The sequence below is a fragment of the Notolabrus celidotus genome, chromosome 18 (genome assembly GCF_009762535.1).
Source record: "Notolabrus celidotus isolate fNotCel1 chromosome 18, fNotCel1.pri, whole genome shotgun sequence".
NCBI lineage: Eukaryota > Metazoa > Chordata > Actinopteri > Labriformes > Labridae > Notolabrus > Notolabrus celidotus.
This window is the reverse complement of record NC_048289.1, coordinates 13,289,597-13,300,124: the sequence shown is the minus strand read 5'-3', so window position 1 is coordinate 13,300,124 and position 10,528 is coordinate 13,289,597. Positions and strand designations below refer to the sequence as shown.

The following is a 10,528-nucleotide window of genomic DNA, read 5'->3' as shown; positions in this document are numbered from 1 at the left end:
ATAACAAAAAACACTTAAATGATTTAGAAACTTGTATCTGATTTAAAATATATATATATATATATATATAATTAGATTTTTCAGACAGTATCGTTAGGGCTAACGGTGTGTAGTCTAGCCAAAGATGTTATACGGGACAAGAGAGTTATCTCTGGGCCAAAAATGAACGTCTCACGAACGATATACGAAATAGGGAAATTCTGTTTTTATATTTTATATAGCCGAACAAACTGTTAGGAAAAATAATACTTCTGATATATAGTTTGAAGTGCAACCTCGGCCATTTTTATTTCCTGAGCAGATAGTGCTGAACAGTGGTACGGCGTGATTGATATTCCTCAAAATCATAAAATTGTTTGATATCTATTATTTACAATCTATAGGGGCTCTGTTATAGATATGTACACTACTAAACAAATACCCGGTTGACTGGTTAAATCGTATAAATAAACAAACTAAACCCGTTAAAAGATGAACGTGCAACATCTTTTTCTAGAGGGCTATTTAAGCGAACCCGGAAAGACACGTCGGGTAACTCTCTTGTTGCGCTGTTTCTGTGTCTGGCTCTAGTCGGAGCGGGTGGTTTTTCAGGAGGGAAACTTTGCAAGGTTTAACGGGATTCGAGCACGATTCTTACATTTCGCCTAATTACAGGAGCCAGTGCAGCCATACTGAGAGGTAAGAGTACACCCTGATCAAACAACATGTACATTCTGCCGTGTATGATGATATTTTGCCCGCTTCGTTTTGCGCCATATTCGCTACTTTGGTAATGCACAAATGTGCGCCTTTTAGCTCTGGCGTTCTTTGTCCCTATTCTCTAATGGACTATGATATGTTTGTTTTCTTGGGAATACACCTCACTCTTGTTTGATATCTTTAAGTAACCGCTATTAAGCGTTAGAAGAAAATAAGTGGTCTTCCGTGCCATCTAAAATTGTGTCCAAATCAAGTGCAATTGCGCATTTTTGTGCTGCATCAGGCCGTGTCAGACGCTAACAGCGCCAGCGCCTCTTTGACTCAAACACGATTCTGGCGCACATGAGTTAGCTGAACAAGCTAACCGGTAAGCCTTGTTGGCGTGTGGACGTGATTTGGAAGTTTCAACGAACGTGAAACGAACACAACAATATTTCCCAGAGTCCCCAAGTTTAAGGAAGAGACCGAAAGAAAGACAGCGGGAGAAGAAGCTTTTGTATGGACATGTATCGCTACCGGCTAACTTGGCTAGCAGCATGAAGTGAAAGAGACATGTTTGGTTTTAAACACGCTGTAAATGTTTTACTTCAGGCGTTTAGAAACTGTCAAAACTGCGTTTGAAGTTTGCTGAACATTTCCATAGTGCTTCAAAAGCAACTCCACCGTTTTAAAGTTAGCAAACACTGAGAGGTGATCCACCAAGTTACTGCAGCACCGTGATGTTTCTTTGCCTCCTCGTCATTATCACAAACATCATTAATTCGAATTTCAAACAGAGGGTCTGAATCTGGACTCTAATTAGTTATGTGTAAAGGACAGCAGTGGTGGACAAAGTACACAGCTTCACTACTGAAGTCAAAGTATAGATACTCCACATCAAATATTACTCCAATACAAGTGAAAGTTGCTCTGTCAAAGTATTACTTGAGTTAAAGTACTCAACTAAAGTTTATTCATATAGCACCTTCCATACATAAAAACATGCAGCCCAAAGTGCTTCACAGAATAACAGAGACAGAAAATAACAGCAATGGTAAAATTATAAAAGGCAGGATTATAAATAAAATACTTAAAAATCAAATCAATACAGTAAAATTAATAAAATAAGTAATAGTGGAAAGAAAAGTTAAAAATAAGTTAGCGTTAACAAGATCAGGTGAATACAAGAAATAAATAATGAAATAATTAAATAAGATAAATAAATGTTAAAGCAATGATTCAAATAATAATGGTTAAAATAATAATACAAATAATAATGCAGTCCAGGGCTAAAAATGAATTACTCCAAATTAAAAGCTAGATTAAAAAGTTAAGTCTTAAGTTTACTTTTTAAAAACCCAGAGAAGTAATTGCTTTTAAAAAGACTTAAGTATTCAATGTACTTCTTAAAAAATCTTAAAACTTTTTATTTTCACAATACATAAGTGCAGTCAAGAAAACATAGTAGTACATTCCGTTACATCATGTTTATTTAGAAACCATCACTTGAAATCTATAAAAACTATACCATGGAATAAAAACAGGAACTACGTTACTCCAAGCACAGACAACTTAGTTTGAAATGTTCTTCTGAATGAAAGAAATGTTACGCAGCTCAACACATTTTCTCAGGTTGGACTGTGAATTTTTGTATGTTTGGGCAGAGTGGGAAACAGGGAGAACATTTCAAATGATGCGTATCATTCTTCATTTTAAAAACCTCTAACTGAAGCTGAAGATATGACCATGGATGCTCAGGTGGAGAATTATAGCCATCATTATCACCTCTAAATGAACTGCCTGATCTGAGTGCAATTTGCTGTGTTTGCTCCACGTTCAACTCACACACATTTTACTGTCTTAGGGATCAGATTTCAGAAAAGAGAAGGAAACCCATGACTAGAGCATTGATAGAAATGTAGTGGAGTAAAAGCAACAAGTTCCCCCCCAAAATATAATACCCAAGTAAAGTACAGATACTCCAAAAATGTTCTTAAGTACAGTACTCAAGTAATTTTACTTTGTTACTGTCCACCACTGGTAAAAAGTGATTTTCTGTATGGGTTTGCAGCTGTGAACTAAAACTCTAAGTTACAGTGGATAGTGTCAGGTTTTCGGCCATAGTGCTGCCGAAGGTATTTAGTATTCACAGAATCACAAAATAATGTAGAAAGAGACTACAAGTGACCTTTAATTCAATTAATTTACTTACTAAAGTAAGTTTGCTATAAGATGTTGGAGGCATGCTCATTGTCAGGTAGAAATACTATTACTAGGAAAGGGTTTTTAGAGTTTAGGTGCTTGAATGTTTCTGTGCTCCTAGTCACAGAAACTGCCATAGTCTCATGTTGGCAAAACAATGGAATTCAACCAATAAGATATGTTTTTTGTTGTCAATTATATTGGCAGTGTTTTTTCCCCCTCCTTTTATATCTTGTGCTTATGACCCAGCAACATGGAATAAAGCCCAACATGTCCTCCTTCAAGTAGTTGAATCGTCTCACCAAATGTTTCTGTTACAGATATATAAATCACAAAATTACCTACTTGACTTATTGTTGTATAAATGATGAAATCAACCTGTAGTGTCAGCTCCTCAAATAATCTACTGTATGATGATAACGAGATCATCTCAAGTTTTAAGGTAACGACTTCCTTGTCACTCCTGTTGTTGAGCATGGTTTATTATAATTAACATGGCATTCTTTTTCATTGCAGGAGTCCACAAATCATGTCAGGCATTGCATTGAGCCGGCTTGCTCAGGAGCGCAAGGCATGGCGGAAGGACCATCCCTTTGTAAGTAGACCCATATGTGCTGACTTTACAGTGACAGTCTTGAGTTTTCATTATGGATTGGATGAAGTAAACACTGATGTCTGAACTGTTAATTTTTCAGGGATTTGTTGCTGTACCAACAAAAAACCCAGATGGAACCTTGAATCTCATGAATTGGGAATGTGCTATTCCTGGCAAGAAGGGGGTAATATATCTCATCGTCTGTATACACAACATCTGAGTTATGAAGCAACCACTGATTAATGCAAGAAAATACATTCTTATGGGTGAAATTTCTGTGCTAGATGTTTTAAAACATATTATTTGGTTTGGGACAGAGTCCTATAAATAATACAATCAAGACGATGTGTGTTGCATTTCCTCTTGCGGCACCATAGAAAATGTATAGAAAATACAAACAAGATTATTGGTCCAGATTTCAGGGACCAAAATAGTAGGGATCAGGGCCGTAACTACCATTGAGGACACTGAGGTCATGTCCTCAGTACTTTTTCTTCAAGTGACAAAAAGAAGGTGATTTAACTGACTACAAATATACTTTGTGTAGGACATCATTTGCACCTTTTAATCAGCATGTGGTAGATCATCCTCTCGTAACTCTACAATCTTTGGTCATCGCAGTGGTTTGTTGACTGCCTCAAAAATCTGCCAGATTTGTACCGATTTCTGATGAACAGATCGGTATCATACCGCGTTTGTGTTACTCTGCGTTGACTGAGTCGTCAGGTGATTATTTTGTTCACAGAGATGAAGAAATATATTCAAGCCTTGCTCTCCTTTGGGGAAAAAAAAAAATAAGAAAAGTGGTGAGTGAGAAGTCAAGTGCTGCCCACAGTTCCCCACCCAGGACAGGATTATCCTTGTACCATATACTGTATTCACACACTGATGTTAAACAAACAATACTGTCCTCATCCAGTTCAAACAATGTAATGACCATAGAGGTTTTCTGTGGCAATCATAATGGAACTTATATAGCCTACATTTAACAACATACCAACTGTAAGAGTAATAGGATCATTGAATAACCTAAATTTTACTTTTACCCTTGTGCTGTCACTATTTTAGTATTTGAATGATTTAAATGTGTCTCAATGTTGATATGAAGGAGGTGTATTTTATTTAACTTCATGATCCTCCTTACAATTTAGCAGGAGAGACAAGTGAGGACACACAAGGACAGACAGTGGATGAAGGAACGGAAAGAGGACAGCATGGAGGCAGCAGAGAGAAAGAGAGAGACACAGAAAAGGAGGCTGAGGGAAAGAGTGAAGCAGACTCGCAGGGACAAGAGAGGGAGAGCAGCACTGAGGGAGACAAAGATGGAAGAGAGATGACAGAAGAGGGGAGAGTCTGTCTATATGAATTGGATCCTGCCAGGTACAAAAATAAAAAGCTAAATGATGAGGAGAAGTAAAGCCTTCTTAACAACAAGTGGATTAATCAAAGCCACAGTGTCAGAAGATGGTGCATACTGTGCCATCTGTACCAAATTTTGACCTCGGTATTTGTCCAATCCTGGTTACGGCCCTGCTAGGGATGCACTGATCCTGGTATCGGATATCGGCTAGATCGGACTCAAAAAGCTAGATCGGATATCGGTGACAAAGGGCCGATATATATAGTGCCGATCCATATGGCAGATCTATTCATCTCAGTTCTATGCTTTTCAGTGTTTACAGCAGCCATGTGCGTCTCCTATGTCATCTGCGCCGGTGGTCTGTGCATTTTTGCCCGGTGGAGCATGATGGAGGATAACCACAAGGCTCTGCAGTTTGGGTGCATGTCACGCTTCTTTTGCTAACAACTCCGCCGGAAACTTGCACCATGTGCAGCGGTAATGTCGCGCTGAAAAATATAATGGGAGCCCAAATGAAGAAGTTTACATGAGCTGTGGCCTACTGCAAAGAAGCAAGAAACCTTCTATTAATGGATTCAAAGTGTGAAAAAACTGACAGGTTATTTGATATAATTGTTCCGGATCCTTAAAATAATTCTTTCCTCACATTAAGGAATAGAGATTGTTAAATCAATACCAGGATCGGATCGGCTAGTATCGGTATCGGCTAGAAACGGTATCGACAGATACCAAAGCCCAGGTATCGGGACCTAAAAAGTAGGATCGGTGCATCCCTACAAAATAGTTTTGACAGGGTAATCATTCTTAGTAATCAGTTGTTTCTGATTTTGACAGTGATAAGAGTATTTTTTTTTTGTGACACTTAGTGAGAATATGACAGATTTCTTTTCTGACTCTGGTCTCATGTTTGTGTGTCTCCTTAGACTCCGTGGGAAGGAGGCCTGTTCAAACTGCGCATGTTGTTCAAGGATGACTATCCTTCATCACCACCGAAATGTGAGTTACCAACCTGCAGAAATGGAACTGTGTCCTGTGATTACCTCTCACATGGTCAGTAGGGGGGGAAGATACACAAGACACAATCCTGCTGGAATGCTATGTCAGATGCTATACACGGTACACACCATCATTTAACCATCAAGCTTCACCGTTACTCTTCAGTCACATCAAGTTGATAAAAGAATTGCAAGTTTGAAATTTGGCCAAACAATGCCTCCTATCACCTTTCTCCCATTTAATCACAAATCTCTTCCAACTTGTTAAAGTTTCTTTCAATGAAAACATCAATGCAGCCAAAGTATTCAGTTTCAGCTTAGAAATTTGTGTGTGTGTGTGTGTGTGTGTGTGTGTGTGTGTGTGTGTGTGTGTGTGTGTGTGTGTGTGTGTGTGTGTGTGTGTGTGTGTGTGTGTGTGTGTGTGTGTGTGTGTGTGTGTGTGTGCGCGCAGTAGACACATTAAAAACCATGTGATGTCAAGAAAGACAAAGTAACCCAAATGTGTCAGGCAACAACCTTCAGTCTTACTTGACACAAAATAATTAAATGACAAGGTTCTTATTTTGCAGCCTAGTATTCATTATGAGTGCAGTTCTTCCCCTGAGTACAAAGTGAACCAGTCTGTGTATTGCCTGCTTCTAAACATGCACACGACACTGCTTGTGTCACACACATGTCATCTGGATGCTCAAGGCAGCTAATTAACGTTTGGATTCTGATTTCAGACGCACCTAGCGCCTGCCTCCTATCTATGAGCTGTGCTCTTAACAAATGTGCTGCTGGACATAAAGTTCTGGTGGCAACACTTTTCAGTGCACATGCGGAGGACAGATCTTGGTCAGCAGCTAAAACCTAAACACTAGATACAAACTTACAGTATTGGGATCTATCTTTAAATGTGCAATGAATTTCAGTTTGATCTTTTAGTGATATAAGGAGTCATAATAAACACATCACATGAGTTTGAATTTGCTGTCAGAAATAATGAAAAATATTTTATTTAAACTATCAATGCTTTCTCACTCAGAATGATATCTTACCTGTTGGATGGAGGTTCTGAGTATGATTGCCATGCTTTAACACAATTTTTTTTTAAAAGCTCAAGCTATACATGACCCTCAGATTAATTGGAACAAAAAATGCTTTTTGATTTATCTTTACCTCCACTGACTCACTGGGAGGTCTATTTTCTTCAAACTGGAGTATTTGTTGTTTATTTTTAAAGAATGAAAAGGCCATCCACATTTCTACCCCCTGTTCTTTTTCTATCAGGAGGAAATTGATGGGGTTTTTTTTGGTTTCCACTAAAAAAAGAACCTAATGCAAATTCTGTTTTGTTGTATATCTGTACCATAGACTGTATAAAATATGGATGTCACCAATCTGTTTTTGAAGTGCTGCTTTGAGGCCAATCATCGGTGGCAGCCATATTGCTGCTGTCGAGCGATTGTGACGTAAAGAGGCGGGCTTTGAGCCTCCTAGCCAACAGCTACAGTGTCCCCGCCAGTCAATCACATCAGCTGTGCGTTAAAAAAAAATCCCCCCCCCCCCCCCCCCCCCCCCCCCCCTACAGTGTGAGCCGATTGAGAAATGAGCTATCCAGACTACACTCGTCTTTTGTACCAGACTGTAAACATGTTTTTTTCTGCTGTAAAGATCGTCTTTTATGAATTGGTGTGTATGTGGTTTCCGGTACTTCTGGAGCCAGCCTCAAGAGGATCCTCGATGAACTGCAGTTTTTAGCACTTCCGCATTGGGCTCATATTTTTAGACCGGAGGTTGCCGCTTGATCTGTAAATTATTTTTTTTCAAACTGAATCCATCTGGTCTGTGGTTGTACCCCTCTCAGCAGTAACCAACAGATATTTCCCGTCCAATTATACAAAGCCTACCTGTCATCAACCCTCATTACTACACTCTACTCTTGGCAGGCTCAATACTAATTCATTGTAGGAGTCAAGGTAATGTTATCCATCTGTTGCAGTTCATCCTTGACTGCTCACTCTGCGACTGAGAGCTGATGATGCTGTGGCACTGTACTTGTATATAATTTGGCTGCTCGATACTGGCATGTAATTGTGTGAACCAAATTATTACATTACCACCCTGGGTCACTTGCAGCATCAGGGCACTGTGACATACAGTCTCTAAGATCAGAGCTGCTGTTGTCTGAATGTCACATTAAAATAACATCGAGCCTTTTGCTCGTGAACATCAGGAGCTGCTGCCTCACAGTGACGCAGCTTAGGTGAAAAAGCCTGGTGACATTTGTGGAATTTGCTTATCTGCCTGACATTTGTAATTGATCTGAAACTTAAGTGCACTTAACATTTTATTGTGTTTCAGGTAAATTTGAGCCTCCACTCTTTCATCCAAACGTGTACCCATCAGGCACAGTATGCCTATCTATTCTAGAGGAGGACAAGGACTGGAGACCAGCCATCACAATAAAGCAGGTTAGGACTGCCAAGCATCCCTCATTAACATCATAGAGCAAATGGTCCTAAACATGCCCTTTTTATTTCTGTCTTTGGTTTCATACTGGAGCTCTAATTTTGAACCTGAAAGTGGCTCCAAAATTAATTTTCATTAGTTTTCTTTGATTTGGTTTATTCAGCGTTGGTTGGGTGAAACAGACATTAAGCTGATAAATGATATCCAGGGCAGTGGTAAGCCAGTGGGGTGCACTAGAGGTTTAAGTTGATGCATGCTGGCACGTAAAGCCTTAAGAGTTAAACAGACAGACAGTAACATCATTATGATTAGACAATGTGTCAATCCCGTAACATGGAAAGTAAAGGAAGGTGAAGGTGAAGAGGGAGGGAGGGATTAATACCTGATAACTTAATCCCAAGAGAGACACAAAGGAACTTGAGAGCTGCTGTGAAGCCCAGCTGGAGAGTTTATAAGATACAAGGGCGGGATCGTTTCTGTTGAACTGTCTCTTGGGCAAATGGGTATGGTTAGTGGAAGTTCTGGTGACTGAATTATTGTATTTGTTTTAAAGTAACACATACAACTCAACTGAGTGATTAAAGAATAACATCTAGTGTTATTTTATGTTAAATGTCAAAATAATTTTAGTGATGAAAAATAAGGGACACTACATGTCCGTTCTTTCATTTCGGTCCAACTGTCAGTTTTTCTCATTGAATCATTTCTCCTACAGATCTTATTAGGTATACAAGAACTCCTAAATGAACCAAATATCCAGGATCCAGCCCAAGCAGAAGCTTACACAATCTACTGGTGAGTACAATTCATCTCTTAAAACTGGACTCTGGTATGTAAAACGACAGGAAATGACATATGTTAAGGGAATGAATGTTTTAAGTTGAAACTGGTGCGTTATAGTTGCACTGTAGCACTTTTGAAATTTAAGGCAGAGAATTTACACAGTAACAATGGATTATAATAATGGCCTTCTCATTAGCTGTAACTTAGTGAAGTAGTTTGACAATCAAACGGTTTTCCTTGTCGTTACATTTTTAATTACGTCTGTTAGCACAGCAGCTGTTTGCAAACATATCTGCATGAAAAAGACAGAAAAATCGTACTAACTCAAACAAGCTCCATTATTAAATCTGCTTTAAATGTCCACCTGGAAAATGAGTCTCACTGAAGAGCAACCCGAGCAGATTCCTGCATTTTAATGATGATAATCATTTATTTGTTGGTGCCTTCAAAGCACTCAAGGTCACCTTACAGGTCAAAATTTTTAAGAGAACAATATAAAAATAAGTTAGTTTTACCTTTTTGTTGTATTGGTTAAAATATGATTTTATTCATTTCCTCTTGAAATGTTTGTTTCTGATTTTGACAATCACCCGAGCATTGGAATAACTACTTTTTTTTCTTTTTCCTTCTTTTCTTTTTTTTTCCAGCCAAAACAGAGTAGAATACGAAAAAAGAGTTCGAGCACAAGCCAAAAAGTTCTCCCCCTCGTAAGGGCTGAGACACTCCACTCCGGCAGAAGGAATGGGTTTAACAAGAATCACCTCCCCGCTCGGTCTCTCGATGAATGTGCTCCTCTCACATCAGGACTTGCTTAAAGACTTCTATTTAAACTCCACACATTCTGTGCCATCCGTTCTCCTCTCACCTATCCATTTTTGTTCTTAATTGCCTGTTGGCGCATAAAGCTGGGAGGGGATGGGTGCTCCAGCACCCTGGTCGTTTCTTTTTAAACATTAATTGTCTTATGTGGTGCAAGGGACACAGCTCGCTACCAGTTTCATCAACTCCATGCAAGCTGGCTGTCATCAATGTTCAAAGAAGAAATGTCTTTGTTTTATTTTGCTCTTTCACAGGGTCTATTCCTTTATGTTTCCCCTTTTTATTTTCCAGAATTTAATGTAAAATTAGCTTCTTTCATTGTCAGTATTTCGACTGCTGTATAATGAATGGCACTTTTATACTGTTGTATTTCACTAGTGTCTCTAGATGGCTCTGTCTAATTCTCTTTCCCAGGTTTTCTATTCAGCATGCTGTAATATACGATAGAATCTGCTGCCTTGGCTGTCTTTTTGTTATTCAGAGTGTTTGCTATGGAATAAATAAAAATGGCCATGATGACTGAGGCAGGTAGGCTTACTTCTGTACCAGACTTTAAGGTTATATGGTGCTTTGTTCATGTATGTGTTGGCATAAATAAAACTTTCTACAAATGTTTGTTTGCTTTTTTTTTTTTTTTTTTTT

At 38.7% G+C, this 10,528-nt stretch overlaps 1 protein-coding gene across 1 annotated transcript; it reads left to right on the top strand.

Annotated features, from left to right (window-relative positions):
- The first annotated feature begins 519 nt into the window (after nt 1-519).
- On the top strand, nt 520-10,501 carry ube2ib (ubiquitin-conjugating enzyme E2Ib). Its single transcript, XM_034707444.1, has 7 exons — nt 520-678; nt 3,397-3,475; nt 3,576-3,659; nt 5,759-5,831; nt 8,177-8,286; nt 9,000-9,079; nt 9,715-10,501. The coding sequence occupies exons 2-7, from the start codon at nt 3,410-3,412 to the stop codon at nt 9,776-9,778; spliced, it is 477 nt and encodes a 158-aa protein (XP_034563335.1). The 5' UTR covers nt 520-678; nt 3,397-3,409; the 3' UTR covers nt 9,779-10,501.
- Nucleotides 10,502-10,528: the final 27 nt, after the last annotated feature.